General features: G+C 24.2%; 1 protein-coding gene across 2 annotated transcripts in view; it reads right to left on the bottom strand.

The window, feature by feature from the left end:
- Bma-spv-1 overlaps positions 1-25684 on the bottom strand; it is a gene marked incomplete at both ends in the record, with an annotated part of 38480 nt that overhangs the window by 6618 nt on the left and 6178 nt on the right. The window contains 13 exons of one of the 2 annotated variants that reach the window (XM_043078304.1): positions 2018-2098; positions 4575-4652; positions 4850-5035; positions 5305-5385; positions 5581-5688; positions 5999-6117; positions 6624-6704; positions 17594-17663; positions 19736-19790; positions 19905-20001; positions 20377-20517; positions 20977-21067; positions 21503-21624. In XM_043078304.1, coding sequence (XP_042934238.1) covers positions 2018-2098; positions 4575-4652; positions 4850-5035; positions 5305-5385; positions 5581-5688; positions 5999-6117; positions 6624-6704; positions 17594-17663; positions 19736-19790; positions 19905-20001; positions 20377-20517; positions 20977-21067; positions 21503-21624 — 1310 coding nt within the window. Of the gene's footprint in view, positions 1-2017; positions 2099-4574; positions 4653-4849; positions 5036-5304; positions 5386-5580; positions 5689-5998; positions 6118-6623; positions 6705-17593; positions 17664-19735; positions 19791-19904; positions 20002-20376; positions 20518-20976; positions 21068-21502; positions 21625-25684 lie in introns of those variants that run through there. The other variant, XM_043078305.1, reaches the window with a different exon arrangement.

Genomic DNA, 25684 nt, shown 5'->3' with positions numbered 1-25684 from the left:
TAGTATTAAATTATTAAGAATGAAATAACTTTTAATGCTATTAATGCAAGAGAATGCAACATTTGATCGATTAAACGTGAAATGGTCACGTTTTTTAAGAGAAAATTAATTTATAAAACGTGAAGAAAGAGGGAAGAATTAGGATAAAAATGATTGTTATCAGTGATACTGAGAGATTAAATAATTTTTGTGAAGTATTCAAATTTGAAAAGCAATAATTTGATTTAATTAATTCTAGTGAATTAATTCTAGTTCAATGATGAAAATGTATTTATGAATATTCCATCAGATCAGTGATAATTGTAATATGATTAATAATAATGATATTTACTTAAATTATATTTTATTAAAAATCAGTTTCAAATAGTTTATTAAGTAGAATTATATGATGCAAATTAGTGAATACCAGACGAAAACAATTGAAAAACTTATTAATTCATTTAATTTATTACTCAAAATATATTTCTCTGATTATTTAATATATATATTTGTTAACGATGTTAAAGTTATTAGAAAACTGGTCAAAAAATTTGAAACCATAATGTGTTACAAATTTTAATACAAGAATAAATTGTTGTTGAAACATTTTGAGTAATTGAAATGTTGAAAGGTTAAAGGTCGAAAATTGTGAAATTTTTGACAGTTAACAGATCAATCAATCGTCTTTGCAGCTTATCAATGTAATAGATCTACTGTTGAGCTAGTTACAATATTCCGATTAATTATGTTATATTGTCGATTATAATTTCGTGGCTAGTTATAGCATATGGTCACTATAATATGTCCTGGTCACTTAGAGAATGTCTTGATCACTTAGGGAATGTCCTGGTCACTTAGAGAATGTCCTGGTTAATTAAAGAAAGTCCTGGTCATTTAGAGAGTGTCCTGGTCAATTAGAGAATGCCCCGGTCACTTACAGAGTGTCCGGTCAATTTCATGTGTCATGAAAGCAAGAATAGATAATGGCTTGTCAACATTTATCTAGCCAATTCTTGACTGAATTATATTTTTAATTGCATTGTTGTTGACTTATGGCATTTAACTTCTCGTTCGTAATTTTATAATTGTTTTGTAAGTGAGAATTGACAGAGTTTAGCTGAGAAAAGAGAAATTCTTTTATAATTACACAATTAAAACGGTTTATGGATACTGTAAAAGAGAATTTTAGCAAATATGAAATGATGAATGATTGATGAATGATTGAAGTACATTTCAGGGCTTTTTGCCTTAGGCCTGTAAGTGGATGGTGATTTGAAAAAAGAAAAAAAAAATAGGAAGTGAGGATAAAATGTCTATAATAGATTATACGAGGGAAAAAGAGAGGAAAGAGTCAGAAAGATGGGTAATAGAGAGAGAGAGAGAGGGAGAGGGAGAGGGAGAGGAAGAAAGAGGTAAAAGGAAAAAATGAAAAAGATTGGAAAAAAAAAACCATAGCGAAAATAGTGATGCGAATTGATTTTAAAGTGAGAATGAGAAAAGGAATGAATAGCAAATATATAATGAGCAAACCAAAATAGAGAGCCTTGTAAGGCCTTAAATTGATGTTATAGAGGGGCCAACCGAACAATCAGTTAATAAATTGTAAACGAGAAAAAAATGATTGCTACCTGATCCATCAATCTTTTCCTCTCATAGCATTTGTTTATTGTGCCGTGATTTGAATTACTATTTAACTCTTCGCTACGAATAAATGATTCGAAAAGAAAGAGAGAGGAATTAATTTATGGAAGAAATGTTGAAAATCAGGAATTAATTTTATGAAAGAAATGTTGATGATTAATTTTTAAAAAAGCTACAATAGTAGTTTAATTATGCATCTTTATTAATTATGCATCTCTTATTTAAAGTATAATATTCTTTTATTGCATTACAACACATTTATGGTTAGTTTTAATCAAAAAAAAAAAAAAATTTAATTCAATTGTTTAGATAATTTGACAAAGTGAGCATAGCATATAGCACAGTTATAGCAATTATACAAAAGATTAAATTAATGAAATAGAATATTTGAATTTACCTGAAAATAATGTGTGGAACAAGCTTTTGTCGTTTGATCACATCGATAGACCAATTCCCTTAGCTGTCCAACGATTCGAACCTGAAGGATGCAAAATTTTTAGTATACTTCATAACAAGCAGACATTTGTATAAAATTTTGAAATTTGTTGAACCATTATCTAAGCTCTTTTTACCAAATCAGAATGATTGCAATCGTTTTGAAAAGTTTTCTAATTCTAAGGAAACATCGAGTGGAGATATGAATAGAAAATATAAGATTTGATTTGAAAATTTCAACAAAGTATACCAAAGTCAAAATATATCAATCATTGAATTTTCAAAATTTCAAAAATATCATAAATGATAACAATAAAAAAAGCATTTTATACTCTAAAAGTCTTGAAGTCAATCCTCCTTTTCATTTCTTTCATATTCCTCTCTCTCTCTCTCTCCCTCTCTCCTAATTTTTAAATATTTTGAATGGCGAAAGCTATTCGTTTTCCGGATTTCCGATATTTTATTAGAAATAATCGAAATAAATAAAAGAGTAAAATGGGAATAATAAAAAAAAAAAAAAAATGTATGTCAGAAATAACTCAAATATTCTAAACTTCCTTTTTCTAAAGCTAATTTTTCTCCCATATTTCAAAATGATTTCTGAGAAAAGTGCAAATCCTTAAGAAAGGAAAAGATGAGACAACTGAACAGTGCATCTTTTCCGAATCCATTTTCATCCTTAATATCTTCTCTATCTATTACTTCTCAGATATTCTATAAAATACTATTCAAATAAATTTCACATTCCTTTTTCTTTCTTCAAATACCAATCATTGCAATTCATTTGAAACAAATACTTTCAAATTTAATTGAGATAATGTGTATGTACAAAACTGTGGAAATCATTTACAAAAAGGAATATTTCGTTAATGAAAATAAATTAAATTAGAAAAGATAACAATTGCTTATCTTACTGAAACTTTCTCATTGCTGTTTTTTTCATCTTTTAATTTGTAATTTTGAAATTTCGAATTTTTTCATTTTATAATTTTATTCAAAGAAATCCTCATTATATACATTTATATATTCTCCCAAATTATTGAGACAAACGTATATATTATATGTTCAAAAATTACTGACTATAGCTTAAAGCCTAGTTTCATATGGCCCCAAGCCTACAAATTCAATTCTTTGCACTTCTAAAAGATATTAGCCTAGTCATCTGAATTCCTCTCCTCATATTTCCTCTCGCTATGTGCATATGAATATATAATTTTTACAAATCATTGTCACTCTTATAGGCCATCCTCATTTCATCTTTCTTCGATCCATAAGAAAAGACATTTTGTTTTTTTTTAACGATCATAAATTACAGAATTTAAAATTAAATTACAGAAATTAAAATCATCTTGAATAAACAGAGTTCTTCTTCTTTCTTTCTAATTAACTGAATTTTCTTTTAATTAGCATACTTTTAAGGTCATCTTATACCTATGAGAAAGTTAATTTTTAATCCTAGCATTGCCATAATTAATTAATTAATCTTTATCTTTGTGTTTCATTTAATTTCTAATATTTTAATTAAAAAAAGCGGTATCGATCAAAGCAAAAAAGAGATATTTTTGATGTATATCTTTTATTTCATTGAAACCATAAGCCTTAGGCTCGTTTTGCCTTTTCAAATCAGCAATAAGCCAAGCATAGTTCGATGATTAAATGACTCAAATAGTCACTTCCCACTTTTCTCTTTCAAAATTTTCCTACATTCATTCATTTTTCCCTTTCATTCTTCCATTATTTTTTATTTTTCTTATTTTTTTTCATAAAATGAAGAAGCAAAAAGAAGAAAAGGAAGAAAAGCAATCAAAATCAAAATGATTACTTATATATTTGATTTCAATTTTATAATTTTTATTTTTTACAACAAAAAATTTTTCTTTCATTTCTGAATCAGAGTTAAAAAAATGAAATAGAAAATGAATGAAGGAATGAAAAAAAATTCTTCAAAAAAGTTTAAAGAATAAAAACCAATTATTTGTATTGGTTAAAAAGTTTGAAAATACGATGACGTAGCGTTTTTCATTTTCACGTTATCAATTTATTACGTGGATGAAATTGATAAGGGAATGTTTAAAAATGATAAAATAATTTGTAAAAATTGCTGAAATGTTGAACAAAGATTTAAACATTTTTTGAGAAGAAAATTCCAATTTGCTCATTTATTTTCTCATTTTTTTTTTAGTTTTCACTGAAAATTTAAAAATTGTAAGATTATTTTTTTGATTATCAAACATAATTGTGAATTGAAGATTATGAAATATAATGGAAAGAAATTTTCCAGTTATTTTGGAAGAATTTAATTCAAAGAAAAAAGAAGGAAAAGTAGTAATTTATAAAATTTGTAATTTAAAATTAAAATGCAAACACTGAATGAGTAAATTTTTAAAATAATATTTTTAGCATTTTTTTTTTTATAATAACCTTCTTAGTGATTAAATAATTAGCATACAAGTAAATATTAGAGTTAATTACTTGGGTATAGAGACAAATTAAATAATACAGTGAAAAGAAATTAATACCTTTGTATCTTCCATATGATTTTGTCGTCGTTCCAGTTCCACTTCGAGCCTTTCAACTTGATTCTGTGCTTCATCTCTCTAAAATTTTTTAAAATTTAATTCAAAATATTAAATTAATAATGTTCTTAAAACTTTTTCGATAATAATTATAAATTTTAAATAATATTATCCCATTTTAAAATATTAATAAATAATATTTTATGAAATTTGATTCCATTTAAACAATGTTATTCCTTTTACTATCTCAGTTGAAATATAATGAAATTCTATTAAACCTTATTTAGCGCTTCTTCTTCATTTTTTCGTCTTTTTTCCAATTCTTTACGACGTCGAAGAAGTTCCGAACCAACAGCCGGACCCGTACATTCCGTACGAATGGATATCTCTTGCGCTTTCCGGTAGCCATCATCACGTGAACCAAGTAATGTTCGAGCTCGTTGCAACTCTTGTTGAGTGTCCTTCTGCAAAATGTGTACTGTTGTCGTTCCAACCAAATGCTGCGTAGATTTTTGTTCCCTTACTTAAATTATTGCTTCAGTAACGAAAAACTCTAAAGTTATACCTAAATGCAAATTCTATCGTCCATTTTTTTTTTTCAAATTAGTCCAAAATATTTGCAAGTTTATTCCAGTTGACCTTTTGACACTATCACTTTCTATTCTTTCATACCTTAAATTATAGGGACTATAATAATTATAAATTAGTTAATGTGATAAATAAATCTACTTACAACTTGTTTTGTTACTCGTAACCATTCATTTTTTAAACTTCTTCGTTGCCGTTCATGATCATCTCGTCTCAGTTCTAATGACTACAATTAGTAATTTAAAAATGAATGAATAATTTTACAAGTAAGATGAGAATTTAGAGAAAAACAGTAGGTGAAGAATTTATTGATTACTATCTGATAGATTATTAATTTGAACGCTTTTCAACAAAATATGACAAAATAGCATGAAAAAAAATATTCAAATAGATATGATAAATAATATATGGCATGAATTACCTTAATAAATCTATCTTGAATGTACTTTACAGCTTCCTGTGTTTGCTCACAAAATGTGATGTCATTTTCAAAACTATTTTCGAATACATCTTTTAACGGCAAATAATGCTATAAATAAAAATTTCTCGAAAAAAAAAAATTAGATTGATTAAAATTAAAAATAATGCGAAAAAAGTAAATAAAAGCATAGATATTTGAGGTAATAAAAGTAAGATTCAAATTTAATTTAAAATGTTCAATCAATTAGCTCCTTCAATATATCAATCAATTAACTGCGAATTCAGGTTGAATACAATTAATGAACAAAGATAATTGATAAGCTTTATCTTAATATTTGTTTTATTATTTCAACTCACAAAAAATTTTCAATTTACAAAAAATCTTTAAACTAAAATTAAGAAATCGATGACAAACTCACTTCACTGATGGCAGTTTTTGACTGATTCGCAAGATTTTGTACACGTTTTGCGTGTTCTAAGTCAAGTTGCACCCGACGTGACACATGATTTAACAAGTCTTTACAATATTTGGTCCATGCTGGAAACAATAATTGAAATTAAAATTTAAGAAATAACAAATAATATTTCATAATGCTGTAGAATTTTGCAATCAGTAATGCAAACTTAGTGTTTGGATGAAATTATGTGACACATTCAATTAAACAGTATCTTTTTAATTTCCAGTTCAAGTATTTAAGTAAAAAATATCTGACACAATCACTGAAATATTGATTTCTTAAATTGAGATTTTTCCCTAATTAGACAGGATTTTGAAACGGAAAAAAACAAGAAACGCTATTCACTTGGCATTTAATTTAATTCTAAATTTAAATATTTCAATTTGCCATTCCAATTATTTTTGCGATTCTTTGTTACTTGATAAATACCTCAGTTCTCACTTCTTTCATCACTGATTACTGATTATCTTTTCAAGTTTACAAATGAAAAAAAGAATCGATGATTTTCTATTTTATTTTTTTTGTTTTTAAATAATTCCTAAGCCACCATTTCAGTTGAAAATATTTTATGAAATTGATAAATTACCTTTAGCTCGTTCAAAAGCTAAATCAATGCCGTCGCTTCGATCAGCAACCATTCGATCCATTTCTTCCAAATTAATAAAACCTAAAATTTAATAATTATTCAATTTATCTGACTTTTTTTCCGTTATTAAATGATTTATTAAAGAAATTCTCTAATATTAATATAACTTTTATCACATTAAAGAAAAAAAAAGAATTAACCCAAAAAATTGAAACAAAATTTTATCAAAAAAAGATATTTTCATCATATTTACAATGAATAAATATAATAAATATTTGACTGCAAAGAGATTTAAAAAATGAGAAAAAAAAATTATTTTTTTATCAGTACTATTGATTCTATAGTACAATACTAAAATGATAATTTGAAGTGATCGATCACATTGAATGTCCGATGTTGACCTATTCTACCTGTCACTATCTGTTTGACCTCGAGAAGTTAAGTCTTATCTATTACAAAATATGTCTAAATGATCGGTAACATAATACACTACTGCTACTACTTCATCAAAATACTATTTATGTGAGTTGACATTTGGTTGACAAAATGGATGATAATACGATTAGCAGTAGCATTAGTAAATGGAACTAACTGATATCACAAATGTTGCTACTTCTCTCTAATTCCAGCATAGTAATCAAATACTCATATATATTAATGTCTATAATATCATCTTTCTCCTTTGCTAGATATCATCAATGTAACAGTGTCACCTGTCACCTGTCTCATTCTCCAATCTTTTCTCTCTCCCTCTTATGGCTAAAACTCTTCAGTCAATACTAATTCCAAATTTGAGCCTTTTCATTGTTTTCACTTTATAACAATCATTGATCTTTACAAATAAAAATGAATAAGCGACAAAATTTTACGAAAAATATTTAACAATGCGTTTCGACAATTACATTTTATATTATTAAAATGGTAAAACTTTTTTTTTTTTTTTGAAATGTTACTATTTGAAATGAACTGCTATTAATTACTTAGAGCTTTTTCAAAATATTTGCGATCGATATTTGAATTAAAATATGCTTAGATTTAAAATGTATTTTAGGAAAGATTAGAACTTATTATTATCTTATTAATAAATAATAGAGTAATCATTAAGATATAAATGTTTAAATAATGACTAACAGATGATTAAAAGATTATTTCATATGCTTATAAGATAATTTTAATGAAAAACAAATATATAATGATGACTGTTAATCTTAATTGTAATAAAGTTTGAAACTAAAATTTAAACTTTCATCATTATTTCAAATGAAAGTTGAGAAAACATTAAATTTTCATTGCCAAAATTTATAAATTTATGATAAGTAAAAAAAGAAAAAACCATATATATACATATATAATAATAAATAATTAAATAAGTAATTTGATAGTATAAATCACTAAAAATTGATCAAAACAAGCTGCGATTGAGTGAATAAATGATGAAATATGCTTGTGTTTTGTTTACTTTACATTACTTTATTTTACTTTCTTTTGTTCTCTGTTTTTTCTTTTCTTTCTATCCATGATTGATTATATGATAGGAATATTATAATAGATTTGTTGTTGTCATTTCAATTATGGATAAGTTTTTGTTTTGAAATGATTAGCTATTTTCAGATGGCAATCACAAATTTATAGAGAAACAAACATGAGCACATATTTGATGATAAATGAAAAAAAAAAAAAAAAAATTGAGGTGATATAATGGTGATGGGTTTACAAAGTTCAAAGGGAGAAAAGAAGAGAGGACAGGGAGAAGCAAAGAGAGAGAGAGGGAGAGAGAGAGAAGAGAAGAGAAAATTTGTACCATTTACATGAACTAACTTTTTCTTCCAACAATCATTCATCTATTCGAAAAATCATTCAAATGCACTTTTCAAACGAATCTTTGCTTTCTTTTTTTTTCTTATATTTTTTGTTTTGGCATAATTAGTATGTCATAAATATGAGAAAAAGTATATGTATGCATATGACATTATTGTTTACTAATTTCTATGATAATATTGATTATTTCATTTGTTATAGTGATATGATAATGGCAATAATGATAATAATCAAAAAGAGTTTAATAGTAAAAAAATATCACTTTTCTTTAAGTTTTAACTTATTATTTGTTCAAAATTTTCATCCAAATCTTCCAATTATTCAAATATTCAAATTCAGTTTACATTTTAGCTTATTTCATTTTTCAATTTTCTCTCATACATACATATTTCTATATTTCAGTTCATAATGATGAATGAATGAGTAATAAAATATTGAAATATTGAAAGAGATATTATTATCATTTATATATTAATAAAAACGCCAATCATTTATTGAAATCTTTTACAGTATGACTTTTTAACATTGAAAACAGAAAAACTGTAAAAAAAAAAATCGCTTGAAGAATTTCAATCAAAATATAAAATATTTGTTTCATAGATGAAATGAAAATATAATCGAAGCATAATGAGGCATATATCTCAAGAAATTTAATGAATTCCACTTAGGTTTCTTGGGAAGCTAATATTAGCATTATTATATTCCCAAACATATTTATGGTAAATTAATTGAAGTATTTGCACATTCTCATATATTTTAATTGATTTGAACAACTTGCTGCAACAATAATATTAATAATAAAGTTTCAGTGGGACGAGAGAAGCAGAATGGAAGATGGAATAAAAACAACAATAAAAATAATAATAAAGTTTCATTTTCATTTTTGTTTAACATAAATGCTTACAAAGCTTGAAACTTAAATGCTAATTTTAGCAAATAAACAATCTTAAAAAGCTAGAAGAGTCCTTATCAAAGTAATAATTTCTCTTTAAGGTAATCAAAGCTCTCTAATATTTTCATTAAGTGGACAATAATAAAAAAGAAAAAATAAATAAATAGATGACAAAATATTGGAGATAAATAAACGAAAAAGATACAAATCTTTAGAAAAAATTGCACAGAAATTTAAATTTAATTTAAAAAACAAAAACTATATAATGATTTACTTAATCAGTATGATAAGAAAAAGAAAAATTAGCCACATTTACTTACTTCATTTTAGACTTTCATAATTCTGTCTCTGCTTGCTTGTCCAAATTTGATTGATTCATTCTTGGCAGTGGTTGAAATTACTATTTCTACTACTGCTACTACTTCATAAAATTTCATTTTAAAAGATGTCAAAGGAGGAAAGAGACAGAAAAAGGAAGGAATTATAATAATATATACATATATGTATGTATTACATATGCATAATATATACATATAAGAATTAGAAAACAACCGTCCATCTCTCTCTCTCTCCTTCTCTCCCTCTCCCTCTCTCTCTCTCTCCCTTCTTCTATTATTGTTCTTATCAACGATAAGAAATCTCCGTCATATCAAACCCAATAAGACTTCAAAATATTTGCGCCATGAAACGAAACTGTCTGTTGTATCGTTGAAGCAATGGAAAGTTAAGGAGGACATTAACATAATACTGCCACATTAAACAATCAGTATTATTTAACAATAACAATAACAACAACAACAACAAGCAGAAACAATAATAATTAATGATAATGATAATTTTAGTTTATAATTTGCACAATTAATTAAGTAATTAAAATTATAAAGATGGAATATGTATATATATAGCAAAACTTTTTTTGATTTTTTTTTTTGTATGAAATCTAATTTATTTCTTTCTTTTTTTTTTTTTTTTTTTTCATTCTTCCTTTCGTTTGCAAAATTAATTTCTCCATTTAGCATAATGCGGTAAATATAATAATATAATATAAAATGAAATAATATTATTACAATAATTTTCTTTTCTTCCTTTTTTCTCTTTTTATTATATATCATTTCCGTAATATATTTGAAATGATTTTTCAATAAAAAAAAAAAGTTTATTTCATATCTTTTTATTGAAATATAATAGAATTAAATTGAATATATTTAATAGTTATTGTTATAGTGATTTTTCTTTCTCTCATAAAACATATTCAAACTTTTTCAATTTTCAGTTTAACTTTTTTCTTATTCTAATTTTTATATTTCACTTTTTTGAATAACTGAATCATTATCATTATCATCATCATCATTATCATCATCACTAGTATTATTATCATCATTATTATCATCGTCAGCATAAAAGATTGAATTATTAGTTAGAAAAAAAATGAAAAGAAAAAAAAAAACATCCATCTTTCTAGTCTTTTCTTAAATATGCTATGTATAATATTTACATCCTTGTCAAATATCTCAGTTTGAAAAAGTAGCCCAGAAAAAAAAAGAGTAAAAGTAAAAATAAAAAGTCCCAAAAGATTTACAACTATGTTCGCAAACACATTCTCATTTAACATTACCAACTTTTTTCTTCGCTTTCTCTCTTTTGGCTTTCTCATTCAAATTTACGAAATTCGATGATAAAGTAGGAAAAAATAGCGGAAGTAACAATTAAACACAGTAAAATTAGCAATGTAAATATAAGCTTTAAAAGTGAAATTAAATTAGTTTGAAATGAGAAAGAATGAAATGAATATTTTAAACGAAATGATAATAAATAGTAGACTGATAAATGCAAATATGATTAATTGAGCAAAATGATAATAATGAAATTAAATATTCAAAGGCTTCTCTTTCACTAGTCATTTGTATAGTTAAACTTTTTGAAAGTAAAATTAAGCAAAGCTCTATGATCTTATCACTTATTTATCATTTTATAAAGCAAAGAAAAAAAATGAAAATGAAATGTAAATAATCTAAAGTATCTCATACAAATATAAGCAAAGTTTTGAATAATAACTTTTATTATTTATTTAATGATGTGTCATTACGACAACAAATCATTTGTATTACTGCGAATAAAAAAAAGCTTACGCTTTAATAAAACAATAATAATTATATCATCATGATCGTATATATCATTAAATAAATTTCTTCTTTTTAGATAGCTTATTGAGAGCTAAATTAGCATTTTTTTTTTCGAATAAATAATTATTTATCGAAATATTTAAACAAACAAAAAAAAAAAAAAGAAAAAACTAAATTAAAAAAGGAATTGCAATAAAAATAATTTAAAAAAGTAAGGAAGTAAATAAAAATAAAAGCAAAATTATGATGTAATGCAAATATAATTTACTTTTTTTTTCTCAATATGAAGCAAAATGTAAAAGAAATGGACAGAATTGAAAAAGAATAAGTATTTAAGATATAGCTAAATAAATGGAATATATTAAAGATCACGATTACGATTATGATTACGATTAAAATCACTATTAAGATTTGGATAGTATTCAAATTGATATATCATATTTACTGTATAATTTTCCTTCAGGAAAACACCAAAAAAAAAATCTTTTTTTTTGAACTGTCAACATAAATATTGTCTTCTGCTACAATATTATGCCGGATATGACCGTATTTATATCCGTAAAATAAATGGAAAATAATGATAATAATGTTAACTATTAGAATATATGTCGTTTTTATCTATCCGGAAATTAAATTGACATTTTTAGTAAATATTACAATGCAAGTAAACGGTAGGAAAGATTTTTTTTCAAACAATAGCTAAAAATTCAAAAGCAAAGTTTAGCACCACCTAAGATAGTTTACTGAACAAGTCATGATTTTTTTACAAATCCGGAAACGGAAAATATTTATGAATTACTAGAATCGTCATGAATACTTGATTAGTTATGGCATTAAATTTTACTACAAATATGTTTCGCTGTAATCGATTCAGGGAAATAAATCCATTAATGCATACAAATCATTTTAAAACTGTTCAATTCTTATTTTTTTATTGTTCAATTGATTTTTACATGAACAGTAAAATGTTAACTTATCCTAACTTACTTTTAGGACTGCTACATCCGGATGCCATCTTGCTATATTACAGTTTTTGTAAGATTTTTCTTTCTAAATATCAGGAAATAAAATGTTCAGTTTAAGGAGAAAGTTATTCATATGATCTTTTCCTTTTTTTTTTTTTCTTGTTGAATTAATAGAAATTTTTAACTTACATTAAAAAAGCAAAAATTTTTGTTAAAAATTTGTCTTTTTTTTCCTTTTTTTGTTATTTCTAAGTCACAAACTTGAAAGGTACATTTGAGAAATATTTTGGAAATTATAATAATAATTATGCTTGTCATATTGGTATTACCATGCATGCAATACTTGCAAAAACATTTCTATTGCAAATAACGATAGGTCTAATCTTTTAGGTAAGTTTGTCCAGCTTTAATAAATAATTTGTGTTTTTAAGGTTAAATTTAAAAATCTAAAATTTATCACAATATTTGAAAAAAAGAATTAATTTCTTTTCCAAAATAATTATTAGAAATGTTCAATATTTCAAAAATATTTAGTTAAAAATTAATTAAACATAAATGACAAACAAAAAGAAAGAAATTATTAAAAGCCATATTAAACAATTCCTAAAATTACAAGCATCCTTTTTGATAATCAGTGATTCGTTTCTAATTTATTTTCCAAAAACCACTTCACTTCATACTTAATTCATTAATCAAATCTATTTCATGCATTTGTACCAAATAAACAATAAGCAATAAAAGCCACTTTTAATTATGTCAAGAAAGAAGAGAAAAGCTACAATTTCTTCTATACTCTGAAAGAAGCACTCACTAATTACTGAGATGCAAATGAAGGATGGCTTCCACTGAAATAACATTTTCTTCCTGTGACATTTTGCGCTTTTAAATGTTCTCTTGCACTTTACCTACCTACAGTATACTGCGCGATACTATTTGTACTTAACGAACTAACTTAGTAATAATTAAAGAATAATTTGTTGACAAATATCATATGAAATGGATGAAATGAAATGATATATTATTGTAAACGATAATATTAACTATTTGGATTAAATCATTACTTTTAGTTTCTTCATTGATTCTTTGATTGCATTAAGAGAAAAGAAAAATAAAGAAAAGTACGCTAAGTAACACCTAAACAATGATAATCGATTAAATTAAAAATAAAATAAATTAAATAAATCCAGAAAAAAAAAAATAATAATGAAGTAAAATAAGTGTAAATAAACTAATTACTTTAATGAAACAGAAAGCAACAAGCAAGAAACAAGAAATAAAAATAAGACGAAGAAAAAAATAATTACCTAACTAATCGAAAAGCATTATTATCATTTTAGTATAAAATCATTAATTAGCTAATTAGTAAGTATAATTCGATACTATAATTAGTATATATTTATCAAATCTTTAGAAAAAAAGAAAAATAAAATTGATTGAGACAAAAGTAAAGATAATATTGGATTGCTGGGCTTACTGTTAAACATTTATTTCATCGATAATTGATTCTTGTTGCAATCACTCAATAATGACATCTCCCAAACTATCGCGATAATGACATTCTTCCCTTTTCTCTCTCTCCCTCTCCCTCTCTCTCTCTCTCTCTCTCAGCATAACATTCGTTTGTATAAAAAAATTATTATGCATTTTTCTATCAAACTAAAAAAAGTGCGACACATCATTATATTTTTTTAAGCTATCATTTTGTCGCTACTGTTATTATTTACTATTATTGCAGTTATTACTACTGCAACCAACTGTAACTCTATACAAGGTAAGTACTACTATTACTGCAACTAACTGTAACTCTATACAAGGTAAGTACTACTATTACTGCAACTAACTGTAACTCTATACAAGGTAAGTACTACTATTACTGCAACTAACTGTAACTCTATACAAGGTAAGTACTACTATTACTGCAACTAACTGTAACTCTATACAAGGTAAGTACTACTATTACTGCAACTAACTGTAACTCTATACAAGGTAAGTACTACTATTACTGTATACATAGCAGCAACTGCAACGAACTAACTGTAAGTTCAAAACAAAGGGAACAAATATTTTCTTCATTCGCTTCGTTGAACAGATATGCTTTCCATTTTGAAAATAAACTTCAAATAGCTATTATAAAATGATATTTACTAGTTATCTCGCATACATACATCAAAACTCACGTATGTGATACACGTTTGCGTGACCATGTCGTGCATTACGTGTATTACTTTAAGCTACAGAGAAACTTTGCTTTTAATTAATATTATTAGCTCATCTGAAACAGAGAGAGAGAGAGAGGTCAAACAATTAATATTATTAGCTCATCTGAAACAGAGAGAGAGAGGTCAAACAAGTCATTTTTGATTTTAACAAAATTAGATAAACTGATAATCTCAAATTCGCTTGGAAATGATATATAGATATAATGGTAATAATACTTGTTGAAATTCATTCAAGTTCAAAATTCATCTAAATCGAGGTTGAAAAGTTAAATTCAATGGCGTGAGTGATGATAATAATGATGATGATATTATCACTTCCATTTAACAATTCCAAACACTTTATGCTACGTTTGATGATGATGATAACAAGATAATGTAGACGATAATAATAGCGAGATGTGATGATAATAATGATAATGATGATGTGACGATGATAAAAATAATGACGTGAAGGATGATGACAATGATGATGTGGAATGATAACGGATGTTATGATGACGAAGATAATAATAATAATGATGATATGGATAATAATGATAATGATAATGATGTAGCTAATAATAATAATACTGATGTAGAGGAAATTAAAGAAGAAAGAACGACATCTTAGCTATATAAATCTATGCAAAAACTAGGAAATGAAAATATTTTTTTTTAAGAAAGAAGAAAAATACCCTGGAAAGGAGAGAGAGAGAGAAAGAGAGGGAGAAAGAGAGAAGTCAAAGAATAATCAACAAACAATACGACTTACTTTTAGTTATAATTTCATCATTTCATAAATTTAACCAAATTAAAAAGTAATAGAATGCTTGATAGATTTAAGCATAAATGTGTGTTTGTGTTTGTACAATTAGTTTTGATAGTAAATATATCCAACATACAACTTAACAAAGGTAAATAATTTTTTCTTTTTTAAAAATAAAAAAAACAAATATTCTATTTTAGAAAAAATTTATTTTCCTTCTAAAATATCATTACTTTAACACATACTTTACTTCTAACACATTACATTAAAAATGAAATATGTAATAGTTGTGGTATGAATAGATTCTAACAAGTCAACAACAGGATTTCATCGGACAAAACTTAGATAAAGGTAAAAGTAGCAGCAATTGACAAAAGCAAATCAAATATACAAAAGACGAAGTGTCGGAGGGAACAAACGGAACGGAAGCTGTAAGAGTAAGAGGTGACATGGGACACAGCGATAGAAGGATAATATTTTCGGAAAACATATTTAAGCAAACATCATTATGCGCAATAAATAGTTTATTATAAACATATTCTTATACATTACAAATTGTGCACACACACACATACACACATACACACACACACACACATACACACACACAGACATACACACACACAGACATACACACATACACATATATAATGTATTTGGTGTTTGGTATATTTTAATATCTACCTGTGCAGAATGTATAAATTGAGTGAATAAGTTTGAAGATAATTTAAAAATAATTTAACTTTAATATTTTTAACTTTTCTTTAAATTTTTTTTTCATTATTTTTCAATACAATATTACTATATTACATTGATAATGTCATATCATATCATATTTCTTTATACTAATTTGTAATGATAAAATTGTTTGTTGAATATTTTCATAAAAGAAAAATTCAATCATTCTTGAGCAAAAAAATTTCAATGAATCAAGAATGACAAATTTGTGAAAAGTTATAATGGTAAGATTATTTATCATTTATCACATTAATAGCATCTACTGTGTTCTAGTAGAATTAATTAGTTATAAAAATAAAATTATAATAAAAGAAAATAGCTTTGTTGAGCCAAATATGCAAATACCAAATTTTATTAATAAAGAAATTATTGAGATTTGAGAAAATTGACATTCAACGAAATAAAGCGCAATTTTTTGAGAATAAAATCTGACAAATTTTTTGACAAAAAAAAAAAAACTTAGTGTTGAGAAAATATACATTGAAATGTTAGTTAGTTTGGGGATTAAACTAAACCCAATTTGATTTTAACCATCATCCTTTCCTCCCCCTCCTCCCTCCAAAAAAAAAAAAGAAGGAAAAAAATCGTTTCATTTGTTTGTTTTACATCAATTTCATTTCATTTTATTTTATTTCATTTCATTTCCCAATCAATACTCTTCCATATGACCAATGAAATTATTATTATTCATTTTTTTTTTAGAAATAAAAAACAAAGAAAAAAAGAAAAAATGAATGATACTTATGACTGAAAAAGTGTTGAAATGACAAAGCACAACACATCACATATATTTCATTCAATTCATTTGTAAACGAAATGCAACAAAAAACAAATTCCGGAAATAAAATGTATTTATCAAAAATTTTCAGAACAGTAGAAGGAGAGAGAGAGAGAGAGAAAGAAAGAGAGAGAGGGAGGGAGAAAAGTGAAAAAAAAAAAAGATGGAACAGAAAAGGCAATAAGAAAATGAAATTTTATTATTTTTAAAAAATTGTTCTGAATAAAATTACTGTTTTTTAAAAAAAAAAATTTTTTTTTTCACTAGGTTATTTATCTTTCTCATATGATTTTAAGCTTTCTTTTTTTTCATATATTTGACTTATTCTGGAATTGAGCCTAAATTGGCTCACATATTTTTTAATGTCATAAACATAAGATAGCATTTTTGAATAGCAAATAGTTTTGAATATGAATTATAAATTTAATGAATAAATTAATGTTAATGAAAAAGATTTAGGATTGAATGAAAAGAAAAGTGACAAATTAGTCAATAATTATAAATATGTTTCTTTAATACATACTTCAACCCATACTTTAATCTATACTTCAACTCGTCTGATTCATCAAAATATGTTTTAAACACTCAATTACTGGCACTCCCAAATAGCATTTTAAAAGGCACACAAATTTAAATTTGTATTAAATTTGATAATCTAAAAAGAAAAAGAAAAAAATGTGTGCTAAACTTACAGTTATCATGATTTTTTGGTTGAAAAGCTGAATGTCGTCGAATAAGTACTCGTCCATTTTTTAAACCATCCTGAAAATTTTAACTCTCTTTCATTCTTTTAAAATATCATAGTTTATAACATCAAAATTTTCATAGCACAAAAATTTTGAAGTTTTTCTTTTTTTTTTAAAAAAAAAAAAGAGAATAACTAAGTTTTATTTCATAAATTGGTTGGAATATGCCATAATAATAAATACATTAGGACTAAAAATTTATTCCAATCGCTAAGAATATATTTTCTACTATTTTCATGTAGTATTAATCATTTCTTTTTTTGTTATAATTTACCTATGACACTAAATTACAAATACTTGTTAATTAAATTAATAGTTTAATCGATTTATCAATTTGAAGAAGAAAGTTGTAGTAATTAAAAAATTCGAATGATTCATATGATTTGTTTATTAAAATACTTAGTGATGCTTTGCATGAATAATTTATATCACAAATATGCAACGTACGTTGCGTACGCTGCACATAATTATGTATAAGCACGTAGTTAAAGGACTCATTATGCTGTTTATGAAATTTAAGTGATAAAAAGTGAAGTTATTCTGATGGATGATATGATATGATTGATAATGGTAGAAATGAAGTTTGATTGAAATTTAAAACGTAATAAAATGAAATTGAATTAATCATAAAAAGTAGTAAAAAGTGAAAAATGAAAATAAAAAAAAAAAAAAAAAAAAGGAAAATGATTGTTTAGTGCTGTGATTATGATTTTATTTGATAAAAATTAATGCAAGTATTTGTGCATCTTTCATTTTTTACGTTTTCATCTCTTTCGCTTCATTTTATCTCTCAAAATATTTCATATCATTCAAAAACATCTTTTTTATAAATTAAAATATTATTTCATATCCTCATTATTTTGTTTAATTACTTAAAAAAGTTGTTCTAATTAATTAGGTATAGATTTGATATTCGCATATTCTAAAAATTAATTATATAAATTTAATCTTTGCACTTTTCACATTTTTCCTTAATTCTGCAATGTCATTCGATAGAGTAAAACTGGAAAAATGGATGTTACAGTTTCTCTTCTTTTTTTTTCAAAAAACTGAATAAAATTATATCCTTCAATTAATTTTTTGATTGATTACAATAAAAAAAAATTTCTCCAAATTCATTTTTTTTTTTTTCAGAATCAAATAATTAATTCAACAAGGAATTTTTATTTGCATATTATTTGAAAAATTTCTCTGTGATCTTTCATTTTATTTTTTTTTTAGATAACTATATCGATTTCTTGACCATCTAATGATAAAATTATAAAATTTAATTTAATTAATTCACTTATAAATTTAACTTATAAAATTTAATTTAATTAATTAGATTAATGGATAGTTTTGATGCATCCACATTTTAAAATTTGAATCCAAACTTTAGAAAATTAAATAAATTTGAAATTACGGAAGGATATCAAACCTAGAAACAATGAAAATTTTGAGTTAAACTTTGATCTACAAACTATATTTCCATTTAAATTAAATTACATTTATGGATATAAGCAGAACATCACGGAACTTATTGGCTTAACCTAAAGGATGTAACACTGATTGGTTCGAGTCATCAAAGCATAATCGGTAATTTAAGTTCTATGCATCATTTTAAAGTCAAAGTTTTGAATAAAGTCAACAGTTCAAAAATTAAAATGTCATAAATCATTTCTACAGCAATTTAAAATATCAGAAGTTAAATTTATAAGCGTTATTGATTGCAAGTAAACTTATCTAATTATTGGAACAAACATCATTATGAAAAATAATTGCAATCATGCGAAAAGCTTTATCAATCTAATTAAATTCTCTTTTCGGAAGAGAAAAAAGAAATGAAAAATAAGAAAGTTGAAAATTAGAGAATGAAAATTTGTTATGAAATAAATTATTCTAACATTTCTTAGAAATTATATATTTATTCTTTTTTTTTGAAAGAAAAAAAAAAAATGTTATGTAAATAAGTCCTACCCACGTAGCTAAAAGGTTTAACTAGTAAATTTTAGTTCATTCTAAAATCTTAATTTTTTCTACAAATTAAGTTATCAATTAAGTTCAATGAAAAAAATCAACAAATAATAAATGTAAAAGAAAATAACGAACATGTTTACTTTTGTGACCTAACGTAGCAGTAGTGTATTTTGTCGTTCGTGGTCTCCTGTAAATTAAAAAATTGTCAACAATGTTTTTTGCGTGAGAAGTATACTTATACTTTCTTACTGATAAATTAGTGAAAAATCAATGAATTACAGTAAGAGAGGATGAAACTAACAAAGATTGTTTGAGAGTATTACCAACAGCTGCTTCAAGTTTCTCCAAGCATGAAAGTGTTCGAGATGCGTCAACATTTGAATTATCAAAATTTAATTCTAGAAAAATCAGTGCTGATTTATGTGCATGGATGGATAAGTCTATTTGCTGGATATTTTTGAAGCTTTTAATTATTTCATTAAGTATTTCTTAAATAGACTGTTTCACGTAAAAACGTGAATTTTTTTTTTCGGTTTAAAATTTGATTTTCTCTTTTTTATCAAATTCAATTATTAAATTGTTTGTTTATTACCTATTTGTTTATTATTTGATGTTAAAAATTTTAATTATATTTGTAATTATTGTATTATTGCTTATGATATTTCAAATTATTAATAGAAATAATAATTTTTTAAAATATTGTTTTGAATTATTTATCAGTTTTGAATTTAAAATAAATTAATAAACACGTTTTTTTTTTTTTTTTTTCTAACCTTTAACACTGTGAATTAGTTGACTAGCAGGTAGTAAAACATGAGTTGTTTTGAAGGCTGGATAACGGACTAATAAATCACGGACTGTTTGTGATACCATTGAAAGTGCTGAATGTACCGATACACACATTGACTTACCATCTATAAAGTTTTTATTTATTACTTCAAATTTTTAAGAAATAATTGAATTACGTGATATAGTTATTAAAGAGATACGTGAAGAGATACGTGATAACGTCAATAAAGTTATTCTCAAATCTATGATCACTTGGGAAATACAATTGTTATTATTTAAGACCAACATATTTGTATCAAATTAATTATTTTTTAACCAAAATCAATTATTTATAAAATTTATATCTAAAAGTTTAAATTCAAAAAGTATTAATAAGTCTTAAATGGATAATTAATGTAATACATAAAATTTAAACTCGTTATATCATTCTTTAAGAATTAATTATATGAAAAGAATTTCATATCAATTTGTTAATTTTTTATATTAATTATTATCTTTAATTTGATAAACTTAATTATGGCCTTTTATTCCTCATTTCTAACTAATATTTTTAGATGCAAAAGAAAATAAATAAATAAATAAACCGTTTGCATTGATAGAAGGATCAAGCGATTGACGCAATCGTTCTGCGTGATTTGCAAAATTTTCAATATCATTTACCAGTGCATCACTTAACTGAAATGGTAAAATGAATTCTGTCTGATAAAATTAAAATTTTTTGATAACAAAAAATAAATTTGCTAAGTTAGAGAAAGGATGAAAAAAAAAAGACAAATATATATTTGAAATTATTTGAAATATTTGAAAATGAGATAAGAATAACGATAAAAAATAACAAATATTTTTGATCAAAATTAATTAATTAAAACATTGAAATCCAAAGTTCAAATTCAAAATTAATATTATAATATGGTTAAAATAGTTCTAAGATTTTTTTTTTTTTATAATATTTATTTTTGAACTAATAATTATAAAATTCATTCCTTTCATTTCCACGCAAATGGATGATAAGTGATAAAATATAACAAAAATTAAACTGTAATGATAAATTTAAAACATTTACAAAAAATCATATAATTTGATTAATTTGTGTAAAATAAACAAACTAACAAAATAATCGTAATCATTATCAGTGTAGGAGAAATCATGTTTGGATGATAATGAACTGGATGACATCGTATTGCCACGAATGATTGTCCCGCGAGTACGAGACTTCCTCTGACTGAATCGTCCTGCAATTTAAGTAAAATAATTTATTTTTCATTTCAATTTTTTTGTTAAATTATTATTGGATAATTTCAATGACAAATTATGTACCATTCATTAAACATGCAAAATACATGAAATAACCTGTAAATTTTAAAATTGAGAACATTTTTTTTTCTTTTTTTGCTCATTAATATGAACTAATTACATTCAAAAATTCAAAAATAGGATATTAGAACAAGTGAAAAAAAAAAAGGAAACTTTTTAATTCCTTAACTTTAAGAGTTCTAAATGAAAGATTATCATTTTAACCTAACATTTGATGAAGTAATTCTTACGGGAAAAGCGTTTTACAATTGAATATCAAATTCTTTATATTTAAATCATGTTATTCTACATTTAGAGACAAAAAATTAAATTCAAATAAATTTGTCTTTGATTAAAAATAACTCTCTCACAGTGTTTTGCTTGCTGATTTGAAATTAGAATCAGAATTTGATATATTTAATTAATGAATTAATTATGAAAGATAAAGATGTTAATTTTATTTCGAATGAAAAAATGGCGGACTTTTGAAAGTATTTAATAAGTTAATTCATAAATTACAAATTAGGTTATTACTGATAGCAATAATTAAAACGTTCCCACTGATAAGAAATTTTGCTGATAACAGCAAAAAAGAAGGCTTATGACTGCTTTATCGTTATCAATCTTCTGATAATGATAAGCAAACATGCTAGATACTATTTTTTTGCTTTTTTTAAAAATTATTTATTTAAACAAATATTGGTTCAATTATTGATTGCTAAAAAGCTTACTTACATTAATTTTTCCTTCTACAGTTCAATTCAAAATTTCAGTAAAAATTTATCAGCTAAACATAAAACTAATTATTAGTTTAGAGTAAACTAATATGACTAATTTTTTACTTTATCTCATCAAAAAAGTTTAAAAAATATGCACTAAATCACTTTGCCATTCATTTCTTTCCTCCTTTTAGCTAGAATTTATTTTAGCTAAAGTAATAGTAAATTTTATTGTAATATAAGCAAATCAAATAAGTAAATTAGTTAATTTTGCAATTTCTTTAAATTTGGAATATTTGATAAGCTCAAAATAAAATAAAAGTTTGAAAAAGGCAAAACTATACAAACAAAGAAAAGAAAAAAAAAATGAAATTTATTGATAATTTCATATGTGCATAAGTGATAAACGTTTCTGATAATAATGTAAACTAATAAATTTTCAAAAAAAAAAAAAAAAAATAGGAAAATTATTAATTTATCTGAAATGAAAGCATTTACGGTATTAGAGCTATAAAAAATTAATGAAAAATGCTAATCATTCAGTAACTATTTAATATTGCTCTGATAAGGTATCACTTATGATATCTATTTAAGGATGACCAATAAAGTATCAAAAATTAGGTTAATGTCATTGGAAGAGGAGAAAAAAAACAGAAAAAGAGGTAAGTAGGATGATGAAGAAAAAAGTTATTTATCATTTTGTGGTAAGAAACTTTAAAAAAAAAACGAATAAACCCAAATTTTATTAAGAATTGCTAATATTTCTTTCATTTACACGTGAGCGATCACGTATAATCATAGAGGTTAACTATTAGTGTAACGTCATACGTCATATAAAACAAATGTGATTGTAAGATTGATAGCAGTAAATTACAACAGATATTTTCAACAATTTTTTTTTTCTTTTTTCAATTACTGTTATTGATATGAAAAAATAAGTTAAATTAATCATCATTATAATCATTGTTAACTTGATCATTATTATATCTATCATAAGTTAATCATTATTAACTTAATCATCATTATATCTATCATAAGTTAATCATTATTAATTTAATCATCATTATATCTATCATAAGTTAATCATTATATAATCATTATTATATCTACCATTGTTATCAGTATTAAAATAGGAAGAAAATTCGACTTAAAGTTTTTCATATTTAGAAAATATTTGAAAAATATAGTAATAGAGACTATCAAAATTTAGTGATAAACTGTGAAAACTTCGAAATTTATTATAATTAAAAATAGAATTAATGAATAACTGTGATAATAGAATAGTAATAACAATATTGATAGTATTCGATAAACATTACTAATGATAGAAAGTATTTGTGAGTAATCGCATGAGTCCCAGTGTGTGTGTGTTTATGGTGAAAATAATGAATAAATATAAAGATAATTATGATAAAACGATAGTAATAATGATAATAACAATAATGTGATAACCGGAAAGTAAGTATGGAAATAATAATAATTTATTATTAATAATTAATAATAATAACTGTGAGAGATAGAAGTATAACTGTAAACAATAAAAAAACAGCAAAAAAACGGAAATGGAAAAGTGAGTGACGTCCATGACTGGTTTTTTTCAAAAGTAATATACAATTAAAAGTAATGGAAAAAGTTAAACAATACAAAATGGTAAAACTATAAAATGACTACGTCATCGTTTTGTTTTTTAAAATTCCAATTTTTTGTTTTGTTTTGTTTTTTTTTTTTTTTTTTTTTTTTTTTTTTTTTTTTGGGAGGGCTTATTTAATTGTGACACTTAATTATCTAAAATGATGGAAATTTCAAGTATTTAAGTAAAAAAATAGTAGTAAAAGATTGAAAATCCTTTTTATTTTTTTTTCTTTTCCTTCTTGAAAATTAATATAGTTTTTAATTTTTTTGGGTAAAACTAATCATTTATGAATTTTATGCAAAATTTATTTATTAATTGCCAATAATTTATTTATTAGTCATTACTATTTTAATTGCTTTTATTGAACTTTATATTATATTAGATTTGCTTTGTTTGTTTGTTTTTTTCCATTAACTAAGTAAGCGAATTTTTTTTTTTTTTAATTTTTGGCATTGTATTGTAAAATATCAAAGATATATGTATATTTTTTTAAACTAATAGATAATTTTTAAGGCAATTAAAAGTATCAGTATGTGAAAATTTGCCATATATCAGAAGAGGTACAGAACTAATTGAATAAAAATAGCAATACTTTCCGGAATTGATTCATAGTTTTAAATTTCCCAATAATTTATTTTGCTTAATTATTTTAATTTTTTCATCCTCTCTCTTTCTCTCTCTCTCTCTGTTTATCCCTTTTAGTCGGTGATAGGAAAGAAGATCAAGACATTTAGTAAGAAATAATTGCCTAAATGTTAAATTCAATTTTTGAAATTAAGAAACACTTTCAATTAATCGAAATTAAAATATTAGAATTAAGCGAAAGAACTTAATTAAAAGATAGAAGTGGAATTGAAATTTCCACAACAGCTGTCCATTTTAAATTTACTAAGTAGATAGAAGTTTATAAAGCAAAAGTTGTGGACAGACTGACATTTGTATGCGAGAATGCTACTACTACTTTGAAAAATTAATAGTAGAGTGTGCTATTTAGTTTATTACAATCAAATGGCATTCAGATGAAATCAATATGAAATGATTCGTTATCTTCTAATATTGGAATGATAAAATTGATAAAATGAATGATAGCAATTATTAATAGATTTGATCATTTCAAACATAAAATGTCTTCAGGAAATGTTCAAAACCTGTTTAACACAATAATTACTCACTGTGTTTATTTATCAAATAATTAAAATATATCTAAAACATAGAAGTGATAACGATTAACCGGAAACGATAAATGTAAAATGAGAAATAATTTTGCACATTAATTTAGTTATATTGTTAAAAGATTTTTGATACAATTCAAAAGTAATAAAATTTAAGAATCATTGATTTCAGAGATATCTCAGTTTTCTAAAAATTCAGCAATCACAAATATCAATCAATATGTTAAGTCATTGATAAAATTTTCGTAATAAAATTGCTTAATAGTTATACCAATGCATTGATAATATTTCACTTGTAGGATTTATAAATTATAGATCAAACATTTTGTCAAATGAATGAAAGGAATAAATGAAAAATAAGCAAAAAAATAAATAAATAAATAAATAAATACAATTAGCAAATAAATAAATTAATTAATCAATGAATAAAAATTGAAACACACACAAAAATAGACAGATAAAAACTCATAATTAA

Source organism: Brugia malayi, assembly GCF_000002995.4.
Source record: "Brugia malayi strain FR3 genome assembly, contig: Bm_v4_Chr2_contig_001, whole genome shotgun sequence".
NCBI classification, from domain to species: domain Eukaryota; kingdom Metazoa; phylum Nematoda; class Chromadorea; order Rhabditida; family Onchocercidae; genus Brugia; species Brugia malayi.
The sequence above is the reverse complement of the archived record's forward strand: the minus strand, read 5'-3'. Positions and strand labels throughout refer to the sequence as shown.